Here is a 27,666-nt window from a genome sequence, read left to right as displayed (position 1 = left end):
TTTGGTTCTAAGTATCTGAATCTAAAACAACAACAACAACCAAACTGATCTGAGTGAAGAAGCCTGCAAGGTTTGTATAAAGGTCACCTCTAGCCTCAGGCAAGGTTAATCGGTCCGTAACCCAGTCAGTTAATGACCATACACACTCTCTAACCTGACTCGTCATGTCTGTCTCTCTCTCTCTCTCTCTCTCTCTCTCTCTCTCTCTCTCTCTCTCTCTGCAATAAATTGATTTTTTCAATATGCATTACCAATTACATAAATTATTATTAAATACATTACCATTAAACGCCTTGCCATCAGCGTTGAAAATCGTAAAAAAATACAGCAATAAAACATCTCACCTGTAGGAAATGTAGATGTTTATCTCTCAGAATGTTTGGTAATATGTTTACTGTTTGTGATGTGTGTATATCTATTAACACGATGTACTGAACGGGGTGTGAGAATAGCTTGAGCTACCTCATCCCTTTGTGTGTATTTTACCTCAATAAACTATATTTCAATTTCAATCTCACCTGTCAAGGTCAAGAGCAATGCACTTTATGGCAAGAAGTGGCAATGTTTCCGGCTGAGGCGAGACTCGCCGCTCCGCCGGCAACCATTGCTGCCTCAGACTCCGTCGGGGGCGGTCGATCTTTTGCTCCCTCCAAGGTATGGATCTGTCTTTTGGGCCCCCCCTTTTTTCCAAGCTGTGTACGTATCTTGTGGCACGAAGTGGAAGCAATATTTCCTAGTGTTTGTGTGCAATCTTGGCAGTGTTGTTGTTTGTTCCGCGTGTTTACTGGATGATGAAACTTGGTAAATAATGTCAAGATCAGGTCGTATAGGTGCGAAAAAGGTTAGAGCGGGCTTATAGAAAATGGATGTCATCTGTATTCAAGGGGAAACTTAAGTGTGTGTGTGTGAAATGTTTCTACGCTAACTTCAGTTTTTCGTAACGACCGCTATACCACAAGTGCGATTAAGCCGGTGAGATGTCAAAGGTAATCCCTGAGGATATTTTCAGATGTACTTTATAAAGTGTTGCAGTGTTTTGGTATTTACGTCTTCTGCAGGTAAGATATATCATGTATTTGTTACCCAATGGGTGAAAAAGGACCATTAGGGGGCTTTTTTGATATCTCCCAATTTGAACAAGACCATTTCAAATAAGTGATCTTGTTTGATATCTACCAATTTGTTCTGTAAAAAAATTATTTGTCTTGGTGAAATCTTGCTTAAAACGTTAAAGGGTAGATCGCCATATTATCCGCAATTCTCTAATTTGAGGATAAACGTTCAGAAGGTTCTTTAGGAATGGGATGAAAAGCAGTTATATTTTTTTTTTTTACTCAGCGATCTGATGACCAAACCACACGTCAGAAAGTAAAAAAAAAAAGACGACTTTTCGGTCCATCCTGGACCATTATCAAGTCCTGTAACAGAAGAGAGGAAGGTGTATAAGCAAATATATATAAAGTATCTCGACGATTTATTTTTATGCTAAAGTATTGTAGTTATTATTGATATGCTACGAACTTTTTTTGTGTGTTGATAATCTGAGGAGCGAGATTATTAGATATGTATAGATCAGTCAAATTAATTTATCGTGAAGGGGGTAATTTATTATATTCAGTAAACCATTGACTTGTGTATAAAATAGCTAGTTTTGGATATACAGTATATAAAACTAGCCTCTTCGTAGTTTGAGGCTTGTGTATCTTAGAGGTACACGTAATGATAAAATGATCGCTATGCATAGTGTAATTACCTAAGTGTAGTTACAGGATGAGAGCTACGCCCGTGGTGTCCCGTCTTCCCAGCACTCTGTCATATAAAGCTTTGAAACTACTGACGGTCTTGGCCTCTACTACCTTCTCAATGTCAATTAATAGTCAAGAGTGTAGAGCTATGTTGTCTAGTTTGCTTCTGGCAATGTGTTGGTATTAATCAGCAAATTATACTTTAATATTTCCATGTGTTGGGGTTAAGATTGTTGTACGAACTGGACCCATTTACATTAACGTCATTGGATCCAATATGCGTGTTTAGCATTAACATCAGCCAGGAGCGAATGGATGATAATGAGATCGGGGGTAAGTGTTAGGTGTGGGTTTTGTAATGTGAAGGACATAGGATGTGCAGTAGTGCATTGAAAGATAATACTGTTTTAGGCTGTGGATATTCGTTTTGCATGTCTGGCCGCCGGCGTTGACTTGTGTACATGTCTGTACGATGAATGCACAAGTCTCGGTAGTGTAGTTGGGGTTCGTCCTCGTCTCACAATCGGAAATTCAAGATTCGAATCACGGGCTGGACAGAAATAAGCCCGTCCTTCAAACAAAGACCCAGAGTACATTCCATGCACCCGCCAAACCCCCTGTTTATGAATGAAAAACGGTTTACTCGCGACTCACAACTGTTGACGTCCGAACACTTCCGGAACAAATGCTTCGCTGGCGACTTTTGTTCAAACTACAACCCTGTAAATGTTTTACCCACGTACTTGAAATATAATCGCGAACAGAACCTTAACACCTAACCTAACCAATGCTTAAATATGCACAATATGCTAATAAATAATAATATGAATTTATATTTTAGAAAAGTTCTGTTTTGAATAAACCTTACCGTTGCACATAGGTTTTCGGGGTAAAAATGTGAGTCTATTAATGTTCCAGATTAACACCTCTAACTGTTTATTAACGTTGTTATCCTTTTAAAGGACCTGGTTGTATTGAGAGCCGTGGCTTAAATACATAGGTAAACCCAGTATGTACGTAGGCAATACTGCCTGCATGCCGTATTCAGAATGCCTATATGCCGTAGGCATGTAGGCATTCTGAATTTGTAGGAATTTTGAATATTTAAGTAACTTATATTGTGACTCAAGTAAGGGTATTGGGTAAACTGGGGTTAAACACTCACTAATGGTTAAGGGTGTCGAATGTCGACCAAAAAATTAAAGTTATACTGGCGAAGCAGAAAGGCTGGAGCGAAATTATAGCTGGGTATTTCTCCATTTTTAACAATGCATCGCTCATAACAATATATGGAGTCAACAATATGACGCCCGTGGCACTTTGCGGCATCTTGGTTCCACAAGTATTTTGTTTTTTGTTGTCGTGTCTATTTCGTCTGGCCTTTATTGCATGTGAACATTCACTATTGTAGTGAGGTGATAACTGCTGCCGCCAGCTGCAGCTAGTTTATTGTGCACCTCGCACACGTTCTGTCAACGGTTACGCTAAAGGATTACGTAAGGCACAATAGGCTTTAGACCATAGTGGGTGTCCAGCCACTATGCTCCTTCAGTGGGGGAATTTAGCTCATGTGCAGCTATTCTTCTTTTGACGCCAAGACGAGCATATTACACAGAAGGCTGGTTCAGGAGGCTTCCCGTACCTCTACGGGAAGTGAGATTAGTGAGAGGACGCCTTGCTTACTATGAAAAGGGGTTCCCCGTTAACGATTAGTGTCCAATTTTGTGTTACGGTGTACTTACGGAACTATATAGTGTTACGAACTATATAGTGCTCAGCTTCCAACAAGACAAAATATTGGTATTGTATTATCTTCAAGCTTAGCAGCAACATGAAACCTTTTAATAACATGAAAATTAATACCTTGGATGGAAAGGGGGGGAGGGGCTCGTGGACAAACCTATCATATTCATCTCATATATTGCCAGTTTCTGCTACGAATAAGTTTGAGAGTATGTCCAGCAATATTAATATATTATGTTAGCGCCTCGTACGGCTGAGCATTGATATCTCAGCTTGTCCTTGAAGTACAAAATGCAGATTTGTCTTGTGACTCACCGTGAGGCAAGCACAGTCCTCCTTGTCTGTGACGGCTCATGTTGACACTTAAGAGTGGTGTAACACCCTGGCTCCGTCTCTCTGTTTAATTTGCTCCCAACGTGTTTCATTCATTAGTAGGACGAGGCTATTGCACTTAACGTTATTTGTGTTTTTGTTGTTCATCGCTGTCACTGCAAGCGGCAGTGTCCAAAATTACTGGCCAGTGTGCTGCCTCCACGCCACATAGCAATACTGACTGCCACCCGCCTGGGAGCGTCCTCGGTAACTGCCTCTGTTGACAGTTTACACAATCCTAATTTTGGTTTTAGTTTTGCACTTGTTTACTTATCTAACAGTGACTACGAGGCATTGAATGTCTAACTCCTTCTACCAGCCATAGAGAAAAGCTTTGAAGGGTTACTAAGATTTTTTTCAGTGGCTGATATCTTAGTTTATAAATTGTTGTAAGTTAACTAGTCTTGGTTTTTTTGTTATTTAAGTAACATCAAGCTTGATGCATAATAATAATAATATCGAATACATATAGGTTCTGGGAAGGTGTACGTCACTGCATTGGTTCAGCTGGAAAAGTTCTGTTATAAAGCGTAGAGTATTCTGTTAGTAATTTTCAATGGGGTGGCCGTAGGAAACTATCTGAGGCAGTGAAAATTTTCCGCTGCTCAGTCCTGGCTCACTAGTAAGAAAATAGAAGCATAGAAAGCTTATACTATAAAGATCAACAACGCCAGCAGTGTGGTCTTGTATATATATATATATATATATATATATATATATATATATATATATATATATATATATATATATATATATATATATATATATATATATATATATATATATATATATATATATATATATATATATATATATATATATATATATATATATATATATATATATATAAAACATTTGCGTTTTAAATATCTGAAGTGAAAGGTTTTATTTCTAACAAAGTGCCGGTGATAGGTCATTCAATAACCTTCTGTGGTTGAGTGCTCAATAACTCATGACACTGTGCTGGTAGCATTGTAAATATATGGCCACATCTGTGGTAGAAAATACACTAAAACAAAAAAATCATATTAAAATCATCCCTTTTAAAAACCTGGAAACTGCATAGAACTATATAGGGCTCAACTTCTTAAGATACAATTGTACCATGCTTGTTTCTGAGCCAAGAAAACGTATAGATATAACAAAATTATAAATGACGGTAACAGAGTTATATAAACTACATCTCTTATTGATCTGTACGAGTTGGGTAGAAATAGGGGGGGGGGTAGAAATAGCCTAAGCTACTCTATCCCTTTCAGATGTATTTTTCTTGTCTCAATAAACATACTTGAACTTGAACTGTACGAGTTACCTGATGAGTTACCAAAGCCTATGCTCTCAAAGGAGCTTATTATACACTTAAATTTGTCTATAAACAGCCTAAGGACAATAATGCATCAGGAACCTCAACTCTGCATAAATCTGAGCCGAATGTAAATTTCATCATTACTTATACTATGCAAGACGAGCCATATGTTATCATCAAACATCATCAGGCTTCTAGATATTACAATGCTCTGCTATAAATATCTCTGGGAGTTTGTACTTCCTGCTGATGCAGAGTTGTCTCAATGTATACTCTCAGCCTAACTATTCTCACAGGACTAGATCACTGTTTAATTGAATGTGAAAAAATTAGAGTTTAGTAACAACTCTTTATTACAAATGGTAAAGAAATACCAACATATTTCTTACAAAGTTACATATTAACCAACATCTTTGTCGCGTATTTCAAGTCTTTTTCTAAACCCTCCTACAGGATGCGTGCGGGGTTTGGTGTGAGGCATAAGGGGCCAGATTCACTAAGCAGTTACGCAAGTACTTACGAACGTGTACATCTTTCCTGAATCTTTGACGGCTTTGGTTATATTTATTAAACAGTTTACAAGCATAAAAACGTCCCAATCAACTGTTGTTATTGTTATAAACAGCCTCCTGGTGCTTCGGAGCTCATTAACTGTTTAATAATTGTAAACAAAGCCGCCAAAGATTGAGAAAAAGATGTACACGTTCGTAAGTACTTGCGTAACTGCTTCGTGAATCTGGCCCAAGGGCTGTAAAACTCTGGAGAATTAAGGCCACTGCAATTGCTTAATGACCAACCAGCAAGTATACTTTATCCCTGAACATACAGTACTATAGGACCAAAATAATTTTAATTTATATACACCGAGAAGTGTGTGTGTGTGTGTATATAAACCCTGACGGGGTGCGGGGGTACAGGATAGACAAATACAAATGAAGATACATTGGCTTTTGTACAAATTTTGGCGTGTTCATAGAATGCATTCATAGTAGTACAGTCAATAGCTACAATATAATTAATAAGTTAGATAAATTCTCGCAAGAATACTTATTATATATATTGCATAGCATAATATGTATATAATTATATATATATATATATATATATATATATATATATATATATATATATATATATATATATATATATATATATATATATATATATATATATATATATAATATACACACAACGTTTCGGGCAATTTGTTTAGAATGGAGAACATAGGAGTTCAGTTCCTGAACAAATTATGTGACTAATCTTTCCGCCACCGCCCACAGGATGGGTATGATTGGAGTCCATAATAAACCAAATTAAACAAACGGTGCTCCGGCATTCCATGAATTCGACGGCATTTACACGAATAGGGACTAAAATGACCCATTATCAATTAAGTTAAGAGTTCTCTACCACAGCTCGCTGTTTACAGGCTAGGAGCTCTTCTTGCCACAGCTCTCTGTTTACAAGCTAGGAGCTCTTCTTGCCACAGCTCTCTGTTTACAGGCTAGGAGCTCTTCTTGCCACAGCTCTCTGTTTACAAGCTAGGAGCTCTTCTTGCCACAGCTCGCTGTTTACAGGCTAGGAGCTCTTCTTGCCACAGCTCTCTGTCTACAAGCTAAGAGCTCTTCTTGCCACAGCTCTCTGTTTACAGGCAAAAAGCTTTCCCTGCCACACCTCACGTACAGAGTAAGAGGTAGCACAGCTAATTTTACAGCCAAACCATATTTTGTCGAATAGATCGACTTAACATTGTTTTGATAGGGTATTGTAATTAAAAACCACTTCTAAAATAAGATATTATTGTTTTAGGCTTAGTAAATAACGCCAATGTAATCCAAAATCAATCATGCTAAATTTAATCGTTCCAATTTTTTTTCGTTTACATGGAAATTCCTACATGGAATTTACATGGACGTTTGGGCCACCCTACCGTACACTAACGTTTGGGCCACCCTACAGTAAATAATACATGACTTTACTTAATATGTAGAGCACACTTTGGGCTCCACGCGTGAAAATATATATGCCTTTGAACCCCCCTTTGAAAGCATTTGCCGCGTAGATAACCTGCCCCACTGACAGTTATATCCTCAAGGATCCCAGTGAAGGATCTGTGCACCACCTTGGTGGCGCCTATCCTCTCAAGACAGTAGGACCAGACAGTTCACGCTCCCAGTGTTCCAATAAGTTACGTTGTCATCCACTGGTATATTGTTGAAGTGGAAGACATATGGAAGGGTAGTGGTTGTGAGCGCTGTGTTATGAATATGAAGCCATCTTTGGAGACAAAGGGGTCGTGAGGGTTGTCTTACGCAAGGGCCTGACATTGAAAGTCATGACTTGTCAGTTATGATTGTTAGGTTTTCTTATTAATGATTGTGTTTTATCATCGTTACTAGCGGCGGTGGTGATTATGTTTACATATTGTTATACTGCAGTGCAAGCTTATCAACGTGTCCTCTCGAATAATACATGGTTTTTTTTTGACGTCAAAATCCCCCAACGGGCGGAATATGTTGTACTATAAATCATAGCGGTTCACAGGCATTCACGTTTTCTATTTGTGGTTTCGCTCGGTTAGGTTAGGTTCGGGTGTTGGTGCAGACCGTCCTCTTAATATACCGTCGCATTTTGACGTATACTCAACCTCAGACCAAAACTTGTACTAGCAAAATGGTAGCGGCTGGCGAAATTTACATACTGTCCCGTTTTCTGTTTTGGGTCCTCTGTTAAGGTTAGGATAAGGGCACCTTAGTACGACAGTTTCTTGGCATTGGGAAATTTGAGGAGGACGGGCTGGTTTAATACACCATTTCCTGTCCGTTGTGGCAACTCGAGATGACGGGCTGGATTATCGTGCAATAGTGTGATATCTTTCGTGTTATGTGTCGTGATATCTTTCGTTTTAACAAGCATAGTTACAATAGAGAAGTGTTTTAGAGTCGAGCCGTTTTTTTTAGAAACCGTGGACATTAACTCAGGCCACAGGCTCACAAAACAATCTAGCTCACCACTGTACCCTTTACACTGTAGTGTAGTAAGTAGGGTGGCTACCTGGTATAGAAAACGAACCTTTCCCAGTTTCGGCATCATTCAGAGGGAAATACTCTGACGCCATTTCTTAGTACGGCCAGTGTGGCAATCATATCTCTCCTGTGTGTGTACAGAGCGACTCCTGTCTTGGTGTCACCCCAGACAGACCCCCTCACCTTACTCAAGCAACCTTCCCTTCTGATAGCACGTCGCATTTTGACGTATATCATGCCGTGAGTGTTTTCATATCAACTGATAAGTGTTTTTTTTTTGCATAGTTTATTGTATTGAATATTATTAACCTATTTAAACTGTATAACCATTTACAAAAATACCAAACGTTAAGCATAAAGTATAAAAACTGATGTACACAAAAAATGGCTGACATGATGTCCCGTTTTCTGTGCATTAGGTTGGGGCATGTTGACCAGACCACACACTAGAAGTTGAAGGGACGACGACGTTTCGGACACAATCGACTTGAGAATGGTCCAGGACGGACCGAAACGTCGTCGTCCCTTCAACTTCTAGTGTGTGGTCTGGTCAACATACTTCAGCCACGTTATTGTGACTCATCGCCTGCATTAGGTTGGGGCACTTAAGTATAACTGTGTATAACAGTTTAGTGGCGTTAAGGAGCGCTCGGGCGGACAGGCTGCTCGTATATGTATACACACATTATAGTAAAAGCAAGGGGGAACTATCAAGGGAAAGCGCCAAGCCATGACGACTATATTAGCACTGGGAAGGGGGTCAGGATAAGGATTTGGGATGGGACGGGGGAAGAAGGAATGGTGCCCAACCACTTGGATGGTCGAGGATTGAACGCCGACCTGCATGACGCGAGATCGTCTCCCTCTACCGTCCAGCCCAAGTGGTTGGGCAAGAGTAAGCTCGTTCATGCACACACGCACGTGCGCAGGTACACACGCACGCAAGCACATATCCCGGTAGTACAATCGTGTTCTTTTTCGACGGACAGTCGAGAATTTCAGGTTCGAATCCCAGGGCAGGACAGAAATGATTGGGCACATTTCCTTTCACCTAATGCCTCTATTCACCTATTCAGCACGTAGATACTGCAGGAGTTAGTCAGCTTGTTGTATGGTAGCATCCTGGGCGGGGTCAGCAATTCCACCAGGGGAGGGGGGTGGACCTCGATATAAGCCTAACGTGTATGAATACACTCTGGCTTCCTGTCCCCCAGTTTTCCTACAAATATCTAGATGGGATGAGAGACTGAGCCGCGAAGACATTGATCCTCGGAACCACCTCAAGGTAACTTGAGGTGATTCCGATAGTTAGGTAAGGGAGCGAGAGGTGGTTAATCTCACTTGACGTAAATGCTAATAGGTACAGCCTGTCTTGTCGAACGTTCTCAGCGTCACTAGACTGATGGACTAAATTGCCCGAACCTAACCTAGCCGAGGACTTAGAAATAGAAAACGGGACATCGCATCAATTGAGCCAGTCACTGTGATATTTAGTACATCGGGTTTTTGGCCTCGGGGGGGATTTATACGTCAAAATATGATGTACTATTCGAGGAGACAGATCGGATAGATAGGCAGCAGGATCATATGTAACCCGCCAACTGAACCCTGTAAGAGTATAATAATAATTAATCATTCGTTGTGTGAAGGGGACAGGAAGCCACAGTGTATTCATACACGTTAGGCTTTTATCGACATTCCCCCCCCCCCGTTCCCCCAAGGTGGAATTCAAATCAAATGTTTATTTGGGTAAAGTACATACATACAAGGGGTGATACAGATTTTGATAAATTTATAGATGGAGCTAGTACATACAATGCCTAAAGCCACTATTTCGCAAAGCGTTTCGGGAAGAATTACTAACCCCGCCCAGGATGCAATTTCACAACAAGCTGACTAATTCCTGAGCACCTACTTACTACCATCAGGTGAACAGTACATTAGGTGAAAGGAAATGTGCCCAATCATTTCTGCCCCGCCCGAGATTCGAACCCGGAAATTATGTATTGCGCGTCGAGAACGCACGCATAATCTACTACCGGGACTCTTGGTGACACTGATACATAGAAAGCTCTCAGATATCTGGGAAACTGCGAACGTGATGTTAATATTCAAGCGCAATGACTTTACACATTGATATTACTAACATGAAACGCTGCGCGTACTAGTGGCTTTACAAGATTGTAAATACTATGCTATGTATTCTCTCTAACCCAATGTACCTTCTTGTATATAAATAAATAAATAAATAAATGTACTGGAACAAATAAAATGGTGATCTGGAGAAGACACACTTCATAGTTGAGATGCAGCCCGTGTATAGAGGGAGGTGAGGCATGCCTGATGAGCCTAACACAGTTATGTGAGTCACCAGATGAGGCTGGAAGGAGAGAAGTTGGGTTGATTGAATCTTCTTAATCTGTCTAAAATATATATATTTTTGAGATATATACAAGAGTTGTTACATTCTTGTACAGCCACTACTAGTACGCTTAGCGTTTCGGGCAGGTCCCTGGAATACGACCCCCACGATGAATCGTTCATTTTGACTCTTCCATGTAATAGGCTGTTAAGACACAATTGGGAAGCAGAGATAATATCTAGCCTAGGATGAAGAGCAACTAACAGACACGAGACAGAATTATAGTGAGAGGAAATATCAGGATGGAGGGAAGAGGTAAGCTGGGATTCCACAGAGCTCGGTGTTTCTACCTCTAAATTTTAAATTTTGCCTGATGGGCGAGTTTATTGGTCAACGTCACTCATCCTATGAGTGGACACACCGCCATAGCAGCGGTGTGTCCACCGTACAATACGTACGGTGTACATATTGTGGTACATATTGTGGTATTGTACATACAATAGTATGTACAATACCCCCCAATAGGACGAAAACCCGCTGGGTTGTTCATCCTGTCATTTGTTGGGTGCCTGACAGCTGAGTGGACAGCGCTTCGGATTCGTAGTCCGGAACCACTGAGGTTCCGGGTTCGATCCCCGGTGGAGGCGGAGAAAAATGGGCAAAAAGTTTCTTTCACCTTGATGCCACTGTTACCTAGCAGTAAATAGGTACCTGGGAGTTAAGACAACTGCTACGGGCTGTTTCCTCGGGGTGTGTAACAAAAAGGGCGCCTGGTTGAGGACCGGGCCGCGAGGACGCTAAGCCCCGAAATCATCTCAAGATAACCTATACCCAGTCACAGCTGGGACTTGCTTAAGTGTCTCAAGTGAACACCTTATCAAATAAGATTACGTTACTTACGTTACGTTACGAACTTACGTTATCTTCCGGGCGCAAAATGGGGGAATCTTTTAAGAACTGTATCTATATCTGACAAATGATAATTTACAATTGTGCATGATAATTTACAGTTGTGCATGATCATTTACGGGTGTGCATGATCGTTTGCAGTTATGCATGTTCATTTACAGTGGTGTATGACCATTTACAGTTGTGCATAATCGTTTGCAGTTATGCATGATAATTAAAAATTGTGCATGATCAGTTGCAGTTGTGCATGATCATTTAATTAATAAATTATTGTGTCGGGGGACAGGAAGCCTGAGTATATTCAAACATGTTAGGCTTATATCGAGGTACCCCCCCCCCCAACAACCAGGGACGTATTACTGACCCCGCCCAGGATGCATATTCACAACAAGCTGACCAACTCATGAGTACCTACTTACTGCTAGGTGAATAGCGGCATTAGGTGACAGGAAATGCAGCCCGTCCTCTAAACAAAGACAAAAAGTGATTCCATCCACCCGCCAAACCCCCTGTTTATGAATGAAAAACGGTTTACACACGACTCTCAACTGATTACGTTCGAACGCTTCCGGAACAAGTGCTTCACTGATGAATTTTGTTCGGACCACAACGCTGTAAATGGTTCATCCACGTACTACAAATACAAATAATCGCCAACAGAACCTAAACACCTAACGTAACCTATGTCTATATATGCTAATATATTATAATATTAATATATACTTGAGAAAATTCCCGTTTTGAATGTAAAAATTTATGAATTCGTCTGTGGGGGTCGACCGCTGGATGTAATGGACTTGAGTCGAGGACGGGTTGGACTGGATTACCAGAACCCTCCAGGACCAGAATCATTTACAGTTGTGCATAATCATTTACAGTCATGCACACTCATTTACAGGTGTTCACAGATATTTACAGTGTTTCATGATAATTTACAGTTGTCCACATTCATTTACATTGATTTAGTCAATTTGTTGTGATCGATGGATTAACTGTTCTCCATCTAAATGGAATTGATTTATTCTGATAGGTGTTTATTTGCAATGTTCAATTAGGACAATAAACTGGTGTATTGGGGCTTGTACTGTTAGACTTTTTACACAGGTTAATTAGTTGGGAAGTGCATCTGATTTATTATTGTATTGCAGTTTTGAATCAGTGTTTCTGCATTATTTAAGGTTATGCAAAACAACTCTAAAATGATGTACTATAAATCAAATTGAAAAATTTACAGTGGTGCATTATTGTTGCAGTGTGTGTGGTGGCTTTGCCAGGCTGGCTTCTGCAGTGCTGCCCATCCCCTGGAGAGTAGAGCCTACCTCTCAACTACATCATGCCTGTCACCATTAACAAGGGCCTTCTTCCACTCAAGATCCACTATTTCCTGAAATATGGAGGTAGGAACATTTTAACATCAGTACGCATCAGAGGGAGAACATTCCTAGATGACAGAGTCAGAGTGCATGGGGGGATTTTGTGAAAATCCTGTTCTGGATCTCAGGAAATCTTTGTGTGCTCAGTAGAACTTCAGGTTGCAATCCTTTTACCTTGTCGTGGTCTAGTCTCTAGAGTGCATACGAGGGAACACCCAGCACATAGGTTCGAACCCTCATCACAGCTCCTACAGATTTTCTCACTGATGCAGTCACGTTGGTGTGATTACTCTCATTATTATTAGTATTATTTTTATTATTATAGTATTATACAATTATTTATTATTATTATTATTTAGATTATTATTACTAGATGGTGCCAGTTATCTACAGAAATGATACCGTCTTGCATGATGGTGCTATTTATATGTAATCCCTGAAACTTAACAGCATGAAATCACCACTTAATTAACTGAAATTTCCCACTTCCTCCAATAAATGGGTATGGAAGTGTCGCTAGGTGCAAATGGATATTAGGTCTTGAGCGCATGTACTCACCTAGTCACCTAGTTGCCTAGTTGTGTGCCTGCAAGAGTGTGTGTGTGTGTGGATATTTAAGGGTGTAGGAGAATATGTTTATGGGTGTGATCACCTAAGAGTGCCTTCCAATATGATTACAATGCAATTACATTGGTATGCACATACTGTGAATACCAATGTGCACATACTGCGTGTGCATACCAATGTGCACATACTGCGTGTGCATACCAATGTGCACATACTGCGTGTGCATACCAATGTGCACATACTAAGTGTGCATACCAATGTGCACCTACTGTGCATACCAGTGTGCACCTACTAAGTGTGCATACCAATGTGCACCTACTAAGTGTGCATACCAATGTGCACCTACTAAGTGTGCATATCAATGTGCACATACTGCATGTGCATACCAATGTGCACATACTGCGTATGCATACCAATGTGCACATACTGTGTATGCATACCAATGTGCACATACTGTGTATGCATACCAATGTGCACATACTGCGTATGCATACCAATGTGCACATACTGCGTATGCATACCAATGTGCACCTACTAAATGTGCATACCAATGTGCACCTACTAAGTGTGCATATCAATATGATTGCATTGTAATGCTTTTTGTGTGTTTCCTGTGAATTTTATATATATTTTGTGTCATTAGTCTAACTTTTATTTATATAATGCATATGACTTCATGTAGATGTTAGTACTGTAATATGACATGCTATATTACTTGCTCTCATTAAAAGTCTCAGAATTGTTTGTTTAATTATTATACAGTATTTTAAAGCAAAAATCACTAAATTACAGTAAACAGGCTTCTTTGACAAACACAAAGACATGTTTCATAGTTTTACAGAAAGCAATGACACTGAACATTTCCATGGATTCACTTGTACATGATAAAATAATTAACACATTCATGGAGGATATCATATTGAGACTGTATATAATTTACATATACAGTAGATATCATGTACTGTATATAATTTGATGTTTTAAGTATATGTATGCAGTATTTATGCATATTTACTATTGATTGTACTGTATACAACAGTGATAATGAATGACTCCTCCATTATGTTGAGATGATTGCTACGTAGATCTATCACTACAGGGACCAGGATCCTTTAGTTAGATCTAAAAGGCATTTTTAGAAAAGTGTTTTTGATATTTCATCAATCTGTCCTCTACAAAGAATGTGTCTTTTTGCTTGTATGCATTACTAAGGCTAAAAATTGTTGTACTAGAAAATGGAAGCGGCTTGTGAAAGTGACGTACTGTTCCATTTTCTGTTTTGGGATACTCTGGCTTAGTCTGGTATGTGAGGAGAGGACGCTTTAAATTAACCGTTTTTTTGACATTGTGAAACCTTGGTGGACAGGCTGATTTGTTACACTTGGAAGGAAATATTATTTTAATGTTTGATTAAACACATTGCAATATTGTTTTTAAACTTAATTATGATGTAATGGTAAATGTCTTATAACTAATAAACAAATTACAGGTAAAGGTAAAATGGTCTTAAAGGTGACTATTTAAGTTTTATATTATTTTTAGAGAATATATGTAGTACTGTATAAATCAAATTATTTCTCAGCAACTATAAAAGCATTTCTTAACATTGTAATTTCTTCACAGGAATGTCGTTTTTCACATTCCTGCCAGTGGTGGCACGGCAGAAGGGCATTCCGACACTAGCTGTGGGCCTCATGTGGACGGTCACACCCCTCTCAAGCTGTGCCATCAACATAATGATGAGCACACTAGCCGATGCTTTCAAGATCCACCGTGCTCTCTTCTTGGCAGGAATGGTCACCCTCAGCACCTCCTTCCTTTCTATCTTCCTTCTTCCAGATATCTCTAGGTCATCACATACCCAGACAGAAGCAACAGTATCACTTCACTGTTTGGATAATATTACTAGACTATCTCTGTGCTCAAAAGTAAATGAAAATTATAATGCTTTTAGTTTATCAGTTTTCCAAAAATGTGCTGAAAGTAATACATCTGACAAATTGGCAAAAACAGAGGAAGATGTAATAAATTGTATGGTAAATTGTACTTACCCTCAAGATGTAACTTTGAATGAAAATCTTCTAATGCCTTCAGATTTAATTTTTAATCTTAGTGAGAAGCAATCTGTTTTCAATGTTTGTGAAAATGATACATGTGCTATTATTACTGGAGCAAATGCTTCACCATTATTGTCTCAGTTCTCCAATTTCACCTGTGGGGAGATGTATGATGCAACATGCTTGTACCACTGTGGCTCTGTTGACAGCCGAGACGAAAAAGGCATAACTCTGTCTGATGTGATCCCAACAGCAGAATTCTGGCTCATTTTCATTCTTTTGGTGTTGCTCTATGGAGGAAATGCTACAACCACCACCATGGCAGACACTGTGTGTTTCTCCCTTCTGGGTAATGCCCGCCATAAATACGGCCGTCAGCGCATGTGGGGAAGTGTGGGATGGGGATCTGTTGGTACAGTGAGCGGTGCCCTTGTGGATTACTATTCCAAAGGAAGAGCACACATCAATTACACTCCAGCTTTAATTATCTCTGGTATCTTCCTCACATTGAACTTAATAGTTTCTCTGCAGATCAAATTTTCTTTCTCTAAAAAAGATAAACTGATAGCAAGAAACGTTGGTAACCTGATTTGCACTCCCAAGATGATGATTTATATGGTATGTGAATACTTAATGTTTATATTTCATTGACTACCTTAATGTTATTTGCTTAAAAAGTTCATAATTAGTAAATATTCTTATATTGGAGTTTTGACATTGCTGTAAAAATATTTTGTGTACATTAATATAGTTTCCCATTGTTGGGGGACAGGAAGCCTGTACTGTACTGAGACTTATCATGGTCCTCATGACCATTAACTGACCTTCCCTAGAATGCAAGCCACAACTGTAGACAGTTCTGTATAAGAGCACAGTTGTCTGTGTCATCGACTGAGGCTGAAGATTCCAGGTTCGATTCCTGGGTGGGACAGATGGGGTTGCGCACGTTTCCTTTCACGTAAGGCCTCTGTTCACCTAGCAGTAAATAGGTACCCCCTGGAGTTAGGTAACAGTGAGTTGAAACCTTAGGAAGAGCATCAGTAGGGGGGGCAGTGAAACCTTGATGGTTCTGTCAACTAATGGAACTTATAAAATAAACCATAATAACCACAACCACACTACCAGTACTAGACTTAATAAGCATGGACTGTTTTACCCAACAGCCAGAGCAATTTTGTGTACTTTCTAATATTTCTGTAGAAATTAGTTTGATCATAGTAATACTAAGATATATTGACCACATGAATTTTTAATTGTGCCCTAGTTTTACCTATGTTAGGTATTACTGAGGAGTAATTGGCATAATTAGGTTAGGTCTGCTTGCCAAATTAGTTCAAATTAAAGGAAAATGCATCTTGTTCATTGATATGAGTGTCCTAGTAGTACAGCCAGTTTCATTCACGGCTCACAATTGAGAATTCCGGGTTCGAATCTCAGGCGGGACGGAAATGGTTTGGCACATTTCCTATCACTTAATTCCTTGTTCACCTAGAAGTAATCGGGTTCTTTGGAGATAGTTAGCTTGTTGTGGGGTTGCATCTTGGGCAAGGTCAGTAATTTGACTGGGGGGCGCGGGGGGGGGTGGGGTCCTGATATAAGCCCTCCTGAATATAAGCCCTCTGGTCCTGATATATATGCACTCTGCTGCCTAACTCCCGACACAATGAATTATTATTGTTATTATTATTATTTAATATCAATCAATCCATAAGTTAAAATTTAGTAAATTTGGTTTGTTAGCAACTCTTGGTATTAGGTGCAACATATATGTATATATTAATATATATACTGTATGTATATACAGTACTGTACATTGTATTTACACTTATACTTTATTTCTGTATTTTAACAGCTGACTGTCATAGTGGTGGGTTTGTCCATGGGAACAATGTGGACTTTCCTATTTATCATAGTGGAAGATGTAGCTCTCGCTTGGGATCCATTTTTCCCACACATGAAACTATTGCAAGGTCTTATGTTAGGAGCAGAGTGCTTCCTTGGAGAAGTTCCCTTTCTCTTCCTTTCATGTAAGAAAACTATGCTATAAATAAGTACAATATATACCTTTGCATACCATCAAATCTTGTAAAAATTATATGCTCATATGTGGCCTTTTGGAATTCTATATACAGTACATACATTTATTTTTTGGAATATTACATATGAATATACAGTACATATATAAGTATTTTTTCTGCATTTCAGCTTTGATCATAAAAAAAATGGGCAAAATCCCAACCTTTGCTTTGTCATTGACGGCATTTTCACTTCGACTTCTGCTGTACTCCTCTGTCACCAACCCGTGGTACTTCCTCCCTGTCGACCTGCTCCATGGGCTGTCATTTGGACTCTTCTATCCTAATATGATCAGTTATGCTAGCTCAGTGGCTCCAAGAGGTGCACAAGCTACAGTGCAAGGAATCATCAAGTCTATCTTTATTGGTGGTGAGTTATACAAAACCCATGCAAATTCATTTTTAGTCACTTCTTTAAAATAAAATCAGGCTGACTGTTCATGTTCCTGGTCATATGACAAATTACATTGAATCTGCTTGCCTTAAGATGCAATCAACGCTACACATACTAGTGACTGTACAAGAATGTAACAACTCTTGTATATATATTAAAAAAAAAGTATACAGTGTATGGTTTCAATAGCAGTGGGTTGTTGTTGAGTAAATCTAGTATCCCAGTTGAGCTTGATAATAGGGACTTCACTGTACAGTAGTTTCAAAGTATTGCAGTTTGTTTATATTATGCAGATCTTTATCATATGGGCTGTTCTCTAATATCACATTGGTATTTCTTTTCTTAAAAAAACAAAAAAAACAGAGTACTGTATTACCTTTTTTAATACAGTATACTGAATACAATACAATACAATACAATACAATTTTATTTAGGTAAGGTACATACATACAATAAATTTTTACAAGGATTGGTAGACTTATAGGTAGAGCTAGTACATACTTTCTTCTTTGTTCTTTGTTGAATATGTTCTTTGTTTTAAAATGTAGTGTAATTGTTGACTTCATTCAATTGAAATTTTACTAATTTCTTACAACTATAGGTATACAATACATACAGTTGTACAGTCTTTGTACATACAGTAATGTTTATATTATATTTGTAACACTAGTATTTGGGTGTGTAAGGCATGTTCAATATTCCTATATACAGTAATAAGAGACCAAAAATAGGTTACTAGCCAAGATCATTATTCTCACCGCCTTTGACATCTTTTTAAATTGCTCTCGAGCTGTGTAGTACCTCAGTAAAGTTACTGGATTTGTGTGCTTTTTATATTTTGTGTATGTAAAATATCTTCATTAAATTGTGTCATGAATATCTAATGAATGAATTAGATAGATAGGAATATGTGAAGTACAGACTATTCCACAAGTACTGTATTACTAATTCTGACTCTGCAGTTGCGGCTTTGAATATCAGTTTTTGCAATATGGTCATGCAATACTTTTGCTGAGCATAATTACAGTATAAGGAAGGCCATTCTGTTCATCGTGACTTTCATCCTCTTTCAGGAGTGTCATCTGGAGCAATGGTGGGCGGTTTGTTGGTGAAAACGGTGGGTGGATCCAGGGCTTACCTTTATATGGGACTCTTTGATGTTGCATTTACTCTCTTCTTCATCATTATCCAGTTCCTTATCTACAAAATAAGTTCAAGAAAATCTCAAGGTAAATATTAATTCGGTTTTTTGGTTGTAGTAAAAGAAAAATTCAATATTGAGAAATAGTGTATCATTGATGTAAACTGCCATTATTCTTATAAATTAATTATTCTTTTCTAGTGAATACTCAACTAAACTATATTTGTTTCTACAAAATATTCTTTAATTTACACTATTCTCTTCATATAAATGACATCCCATGATTTAGTCATTTATAGCTAATAGTCATTTAAAACTTTACTTGTTTAACATTGTTTTCAGTATTAGCAGCTACACCTCATCCAAGCTCATTCTTATTTTTTACAATTCTATCAAATTAGTGTACTTAACTTACCGTATCCACTTGAATTATTTATATTTTGCTTGTACCATGTTTACTCCACACCCTTTTCTAGCCATATACAGTATAGAGTATATAAACAGTATTTATATATATATATATAAATAATTATATTTTTGTATAGTACAGTAATTGTTAGTTTACATTATAATCTTCATATTTAGATTTTGTCTTTTTTATAATTGTTTACTTGCCTGTAAAGTATAATTATCATAAGTCACACATCAACCCTCCGTATTGAATACCATCAAGTGTAGACCGTGAATTTAAACCTCTTATCAAATACTGTATTAATAACAATCATCACTTTAATGATCAAAACTGCAAATATTATATGTACAGCAAAACTTGCCAATAATGTATTTGCAAATCAATTTAATGTATTAGTAATACAGTTGGGTTTTTTCTCGACTCATAATCAGGAATTCAGGGTACGAATCCCGGGGTGGGGCAGAAATGATGGGGCGCATTTCCTATACACTACCTTATGCCTCTGTTCACCTAATAGTAAATAGGTACCTAGGAGTTAGTCAGCTTATTGTAGGGTTGCATCCTGGGGAGGATCAGTAGTTTGACTCAATATGGGGGAAACATCAATATAAGCCTAATATGTATAGAGTATGTACACAGGCTGCCTTTCCCTAACAAGATGAATTACAGTACAGGTATTAACATAAATATAAGGTCTTAACCAAGCACTATTGCAGGATGATGTTAGTGAATTATTGCAAGCATTGCACAACAAATTCTTTTGTTATATTAACAGAAACTTGGCTAAATGATGATTCAACACATCTGTTTAACATGCCCAATTACTCAGCTATCCACAACTGTAGACCAAACCAGAGAGGTTGTGGTACTGCAATTTACTACAATCAGGAGCTAACATGCTCAGAAATGATCCAAACTAGAGACACCTCTGGTGAATATACAGTATATTTTTCCTAGTTCAAAATAGAGTTCTGACACAAACTTAACAACTTAACACTTAGAACTGTGTAAGGAATTCATAACTCAAGAGTAATTTTAACTGTAACCTCAGAAATTTAATAACCAACAAATTAAAAAAAAAATCAACTAATACTAACATAATATTGACCTATGCCAACCTGATAATCCACTAGTTGCCAGCTTCCTCAACTGTATGAAGTCATGCATTGCATGCTAATACCCATGATCACTAGAACCACAAGAATTACTCAAATGACTAACTCCACCCTCGACCTCATTTGGACAAACATAACATTTACCTGAATTTACCTGAGGGCCACTAATGTTAGTGGCCTCGATGAGGACAAGAAGGTGTGCGAGCCAGGAGTAATTTCTCCAGTACTCGGACTGCATGCGCCTAGGGTTCCCTTCCCTAGGTGCTCCTGTAAGTACTGCCCTTGGGGGCTTGTGGTTACCTTCCACAAGTCACCTTGGGCTCTACCTCCGCTGTGTCTTTTGCTGCTCGGTGATTGACTGCCCTTGGAGTCGGCTGGGGTGATTCATGCTCCCCTGTTTGCCTCTGGGTAAGGTGTAGTTTTCGTCACTGGTTGGGGTGCCAGGTACTGTGCAGCTAGTTATCATCTCTCATAGAGGCCGGCTCTGTTCCGCTTAGGCACATTTCCTCTTGCGGGGTATTTCTTTTCATTTTGTTTTCCAGACTGGTGGGGGGAGTCTGCTTCTTAGTTTGGTCACACCCTTTGTATTTTGATTGTCCTCCGCTAGGCCCCCACGAGTGTACATGTCCCTTAGTTCAGCTTTAGCAGTTTGCTTGATAGTTTTTGGGTGCTGGTTAGCAGTACCCTGCCTGGACTTCCCTTAGTGAGATAACATGACTAAGGGTCCTGGGAAACCCCGTGGGGGTCTTTGGTCCAATGGACATGATCCCTGGGTCACGTCCTCAAACTCACTCTTGCTTCGTGCGAGTTTGAAGGTTGCTCAATGAGTTTGAGCACCTCAATGCGTGTTTGTTCGCTCCTGCCCTGACTCGGGATGTCATGTAGTGTGGTGCAGCTTCACGTGCAGGTTCCTTCCCTTTATTGAGGACTTGCACGCCTGTGGCCTGTTGGCTTCGGTCTTGCGTTTCTTTTTTACTTCTCAAGATGTCCGCGGACTGTCTTGAGGAGGACGTGGAGACACTTGGAACCGCACCTGGATCTGATACATTGGCCATGGGGGTGCGTGCGTCGTGCTCTTTTGAAGCTGTTCACGCTGATCCTAAAAGATGCAGTGTCGCTGTTTTTTTGCTTCCCGTCTCGCGTGTCAGCAGTCAGTGCTTGCTTCCTCTATGGAATCCGCTTAGGTCCTGGCTCTTAAGATTTCTTCGCCTTTTTGCCTGTTGCTGTTTGCAGAGTCTGCAGTTGTGCAGTATCTGCAGGCAGCTTCTTCTAGTTGCCATCCCATGTCATAACATGGATAACATGGATGGGATAAGTGTAGGGACAGATGTTACACATATGTCCCTACACTTATCCCTTACACTTACACATACAAATGAATCCACTAATTAATATGTAAAGTGTTTTGGAGTCATTGTGTAATTTGAAACTGCATCAATTTATCCTATGATTGAAATCTTCTCCATAATCTGATTAATTTGGTTTCACAGTATTCATGTTCTTTTTGGGTATTTGCAGATGAAGACGAGGATAGTGCCCCAGAAGAAGGTCAAGTTCTTGAAAATGGCATCCGTAAAACATTATATGAGTGTGATGCCGAGGGACAGCGGAGCATATGTGATCTTCAAACTTAGTTTCTGTATCATAAAAATAATATTTTATTTATATAGGATATTAAGGGTTTCATTACAGTTTTGACATATTAGATACTGTATTATATTTTTTATGAAGCTACTAATTACATGTAGTATTTTGGCTGGACTTTGAAACTTTGATGAAAGTCTCAGTACTGTATCACACAGCAAATTATAATAATTTGTTATGCAGATTATGTTTTGGATACAGTACAGTACAGGGAGTCCTTACTATACATTGCCAAAATATACAAGTTTCACATATACTGTACAACACATTATTAAATTGGGAAACATAATTCATGTAAAAAATTAATTCTGTCTGTATCCATATTTAGGGCAACTCAGGAATAATGGAATCTTTGATAAGCTGCTGGTTTCCTGTCCCCATCTAGACCATTAGAGATGGTGGGACTCGGGTAAATTGTGGTAAATATTTTGTGTAAAGTATAGGGTACTGTAATTAAAAGTGTCGTTACAGAATGAGAGCTATGCTCGTGGTGTCCCATCTTCCCTGTACTCTGTCATATGACGTTTTGGAAGTACTGATGGTTTTGGCCTCCACCAAAAGTTGTTCCAACTGTCTAACACTGTTTGCAAAAGAGAACTTTCTAATTTTGGGGGGGGACCTCTGACTCTGGCCTATGCTTATTTTACCTAGCTACTTTCATCAGAGACACATATTTTGTATTCAAATAAATATGAGAGACAGACTATAATTGACTTTAATGAAACACCAATTTCTGGGCGAGTCCCAATGGCTCCCTGACACCCTCCTTCCCCTTTTCCCAGGGAGTCAGGGGTGTTTCCATCATCTAGAACTGAGGATGGATCACCAAACAAATCTTTGGCTGCCTCCCTTCTCTCTCCAAATGAGAGGGAGGTGAGGCAAACGAGCTAGTGCTTATTTCATTGTCAATCCTTTATTTACATTGTAGGCGAGTTCTTTTTGGGCAGTTTTCAAGGCTGCAGTCTAGCTTACACCCAGCAATGGTCTGTTCTGACTTTTGGAGTGCTTCCCTGGTGGTGGCAGACATGAACATATTCATAGTAATTTTTGTCATACTGCCACCACTCCCTGCACTTCTGTGAGGGGGAAAGGGACAGATTTGGGCTCCTCAGTAGGCCTAAAAGAACTCTGCAATTGATGGCACCTTGTAGTTTGGCATACTATCAGTGATAGTAGCTTCAGAGAGCCACAGGGAGCTTTCCCCAGAAGAGAAGAGAGAGACATAACTAAGTCAGAAAAGCATAACTGTGTATGAGTGTGATTTGTAATGCATGTGTATCCACCAGTGTATTTTGTCACAGAGGTAGATTATGGATTCAGAGACAGTGAAGGAAGTGACAGATCATTAATTTATTGATAGTTTGCTGATGGGTTGGGAAAGATGAGATGACCTTGCCTCAACAAATAACAATTGTCAGCTGTGCATTATTTAGCAGATGAATAATGGATTTCTAACTTGTACTCCAGTAATATAGTTTTTGTAATTTAATTCATTTATTTTATACTGAAAAATTAACCAGAAATATTCCCAGGAACACAACTCCTATTTACAGTACAGTATAACATTGTGCCTATGAAAAAAGTGGTTTCACTGATGAATAGTTAGGTCATTTTGTATTGTATTTATCAAAATTTTGTATTTCAGTACTGTAATAAATTGGTCGACGTGAAAAATATTGAGCGTTTTGTGAGATTGCGTTCCAATGTGATCTGTCAGTACTAAGAATGTCATGATTTTCCCCCTAATGTTTTCTATTCTAAATTGCTTTAATTATATACATGTTGAATTGCATATAAAATTTTAATCAAAATTTTTGTTATTAATGAAATCAAATTTGCTCTTAACAGAACTAATGAGAATTTATACATGATTTATATTTATTATGCAATAAAATGCAGATTTCTAGAGTGGACCCTAGTTTTCCCATTAAATCCTTAACCAAATACTGTAGTATGCAGTTTGCTTTTGTGGAGAAAGCATTTCTGTATAAAACGAAGTACATTATATGGACAATTTAAGTATACTGTGGAAGTATTATTGGTGTCTAGGAAAATCATGTACTGAACCAATTCTATTTGCCTTTTAATTGTAACATTTTATCAATATTGTTTTCAAGGACATGTGTAGTCATTAGTAATACAATAAAAAGCTCTGAACATAAAGGTAACTAGAGCATTTAGCGGGTCCTCTTATATAAATAATTACAGTAGTTTTGTATTAGGAAGTGACATTAATCTTTTAATACTGTTTGCATAATTCTTAGATTAATTTATTGCCATACGATGTAAATCTTTAATACTGATCAAGAAAATAGGCATTGTTTAAAATCCATTGTACTTATAAAGGAGCTTAATCTAAGAAAGAAGAATGTGTGAAAAGAACGAGATTGTCCATGGTAAGCACATACAATACTGTACATGTAAATGAGAAAGAAGGGAATAAGCAGAAAAAGTCAGCAAGTAAGATGATGAGTCACAATAATGTGACTGAAGATATGATAACCAAACTACACGCAAGAAGAAGAAATGTCGACGTTCGGCTCATCCTGGATCATTATCACACATCACATGTGACTTGATAATGGTCCAGGACCGGCCAAAATGTCCGTTTCTTCATCTTCTGGTGTGTGGTTTGGTCATCAGCAAGTAAACATTTTTAAAAATTAAACATAAAAATAACATGTGGAGCATTATACTCACCCTCATGAACAGATTATTTAACGAGATTGTAATTTGGAGCAGATCACCAACTGGTGCTGCAGTGTGAGTGTAACTTAAATTAAAGAAAGTATGAATGGGATAAAAGGTTAGCCTGAATTTACCTGAGGGCCACCATTTATTTAGTAGCCATGACAGGGACAGGAAGCTGGCAGTTTGTCAAATGTCCTCCATTTTTTCCGATACCCTTATACTTACTCCATGGTAGTGCTTTATTGCGAGACCTGGGCCAGCTAGTCTACCTCTTATAAATTATAAATGTATAATAAGTACTTTATGTACTTATACTTATATATAACAACTCTGTTGCATTTCTCCTGATATTTGTAATAACATTTTTGAACATGTTCAAAATTCAGCAGTTCATATAGTAATTAAATCACACATGATATTAAAAATACATAAACAGGGCTTCGTGTTTTCTTCTGAAATCTAGCTTTCATTGCCATTACTGAAATCTTATGTTGGGACCAATCAAAATTAAGAGTACCTTTCACAAAACTTATACATTGCACATGTATGTTAGCCATATCTTAGCGACATCATAACTGATGTTCTTATGAACCTAAATTAAATGCATACATGAAGAGATGGCAACTTCAATCATATAAGATGTTTACAATGTTACAACATTTAGGTTCTAAAATTTATTACACAGTCCAACTCTGATAAATGAAAACTCAAGGTTGTTTTCTTTCTCCATATTCATCAGGTTAAATAGATTCATTATATATTTGGAATACAATAGTGTATATAATTTTATAAACATTATGTGTTGTCTATATATAGAGTATTTATATACTGTACAGTACGTATATGTATTTTATTGAGCTTGTCCATATGGGCATTAGCTAGTTAGTTATTGTAGGAATGATATATTCAACCTGGATTAGATACGCCCCAGTGGGCACTTCGTTGTGAAAGCCGCTGACATTACATACAGTTTACTATGTAACGTCGGCCGCTTTCAACCAACTGTGCCTACAGGGTTCATGGTGTCAGTACTACTCTATAAAATTGTGTACAAAGTCTTGTATGCATTGTCATGTAATGAGTGGAAAATCTTTATTAATTATCGTGAATTTAATGTGAGTTTTGTAATTCAATGGAGTATTGAATATATGACTTTTGACATTGAACTGTGTACTGATCAGTACTCAATATGTGACATCCAGTCAAACTCAATGGGAGATTGATATAATTTCCTCTGATTTAGCTTCAGTTTTGAGGTTAAAATACTAGCCGACTAAATAAATGCTTTTAAGTATTACAATAAATGCTGACTAGAGTTTCCTATACATAATGTGATGCTGATATTGTTTGTGGCATCATGCCTAAGGCTTGTGCTGTGTGATCTGTGAGATATTATGTTGATGTTTTGTGAACCCCCCCCTAACATTGGGTATGCTGTGTTTTGTGTAGCCCCTCATAATGGGTGTGCTGTGCCTTGTGTAGCCCCTCATAATGGATGTGTTGTCTTGCATAGCCCCTCATAATGGGTGTGCTGCATCTTGTGTATCCCCCTCATATGAGTGTACCTCGTCTTGTGTAGCCCCTCATAATGGGTGTCGTGTTGTGAAAGCCCTGTGATACTTTAAATCAAGGTTGATGATAAGAGATGTTTGCCCAATACTTGATACTGGTGTCAAGTCTTGATGGTGGTTCATGTGTTAAGTATGACACACTTGACACTCGACTTTAGTGCTGCATAAAGTCTGATGTTGGATGGAAATTTTGTAGATTATCTGGAGTTTGACACTTGATTATCTGGAGTATGTGTCAGATCAGTATCCATATTATCTGGTGTATGGGTCACCTGACACAAGTGTTGTGGATAACCTATAGCACCAGACACTGGTGAGACCTGACACTGATGCTGTGAATGGTGACACCTGACACTGATGCTTTGAATATTGTCACCTGACACTGATGCTGTGAATGGTGTCACCTGACACTGATGCTGTGAACACCTGACACATGCAGTGAATGACCTGTAGCAACTGACACAGTGTGAAAAGCCTGTAACAGCTGGCAGTGATTAACCCGGAGCAGCTGACATTGATACATTAGAGGGCTTGTAATACCTAGCACTAATACAGTGAAGGTCTTTTAACACCAACTGACAGTGATACAGCTAGTTTTGAATGATTACCGAGTTGCAGATTCATTTGTTGTATAAATATTTATAAATGATTATAATTATTTATCTTGCCTGGTTCAAGCCTGTATCAAACATGAAAAATTATGAAGCTTACATTTTGTACCTGGGTGATTGACAGGTATGTCATACTCCTGTCATAAATATAATGAAACTGAAACTAGGTCCTGTTTGTATATTAAAAATAAAATAATATTTAGACTTATTGGTTGATTTGTGGCCTTTTTATACCAAGTAGATACTGTATTATGATTTAAGAACAGACATAATTTTTTGTTATTTAATATACCTGGATGACTACAATTTTGAGTTTTATACATATGCACACGTAAGTGAAAGTGAGGATGGGGGGTGAATAGCTTTACATGCACACTTGAAGGAAAGTGAGTGGGTGTGAACAGATACTTATGATAGATAAGATAATGTTTATTCGGGAAGATCAGAAGCTGGCCTGAACTAGGAACCTCAAAAAGACTATAAGTGTATGCTTCTAATTGTCGTCGATGGTGCTAAATGGTCTTTCGCCGGCCTGGTGCCTTTGTTTAATAA

The 27,666-nt window shown here is 38.4% G+C and overlaps 1 protein-coding gene across 7 annotated transcripts; it reads left to right on the top strand.

Annotated features, from left to right (window-relative positions):
* Nucleotides 1–563: 563 nt before the first annotated feature.
* On the top strand, nucleotides 564–27,322 carry LOC138368213 (major facilitator superfamily domain-containing protein 6-like). 7 transcript variants are annotated; one of them, XM_069330728.1, is made up of 8 exons: nucleotides 564–654; nucleotides 12,717–12,860; nucleotides 15,027–16,078; nucleotides 17,313–17,487; nucleotides 17,666–17,905; nucleotides 19,003–19,158; nucleotides 20,258–20,413; nucleotides 22,116–27,322. In XM_069330728.1, the coding sequence occupies exons 2-8, from the start codon at nucleotides 12,797–12,799 to the stop codon at nucleotides 22,229–22,231; spliced, it is 1,959 nt and encodes a 652-aa protein (XP_069186829.1). In that variant the 5' UTR covers nucleotides 564–654; nucleotides 12,717–12,796; the 3' UTR covers nucleotides 22,232–27,322. The 7 variants fall into 7 exon arrangements, with proteins under 7 accessions (XP_069186829.1, XP_069186836.1, XP_069186834.1 ...); XM_069330733.1 differs by lacking the exon at nucleotides 564–654 and adding an exon at nucleotides 676–696; XM_069330729.1 differs by lacking the exon at nucleotides 564–654 and adding an exon at nucleotides 703–986.
* The last annotated feature ends 344 nt before the right edge of the window (nucleotides 27,323–27,666 follow it).

The sequence above is a fragment of the Procambarus clarkii genome, chromosome 24 (genome assembly GCF_040958095.1).
Source record: "Procambarus clarkii isolate CNS0578487 chromosome 24, FALCON_Pclarkii_2.0, whole genome shotgun sequence".
NCBI classification, from domain to species: domain Eukaryota; kingdom Metazoa; phylum Arthropoda; class Malacostraca; order Decapoda; family Cambaridae; genus Procambarus; species Procambarus clarkii.
The sequence above is the reverse complement of the archived record's forward strand: the minus strand, read 5'-3'. Positions and strand labels throughout refer to the sequence as shown.

Bases quoted from the DNA above. Each gene is read 5' to 3' on its own strand.
- LOC138368213 (XM_069330728.1), top strand. From the start codon at position 12,797: ATGCCTGTCACCATTAACAAGGGCCTTCTTCCACTCAAGATCCACTAT. The intron at 12,861-15,026 runs GTAGGAACATTT...ATTTCTTCACAG, and splicing joins CTATTTCCTGAAATATGGAG to GAATGTCGTTTTTCACATTC. The intron at 19,159-20,257 runs GTAAATATTAAT...TTATATTAACAG, and splicing joins AAGTTCAAGAAAATCTCAAG to AAACTTGGCTAAATGATGAT.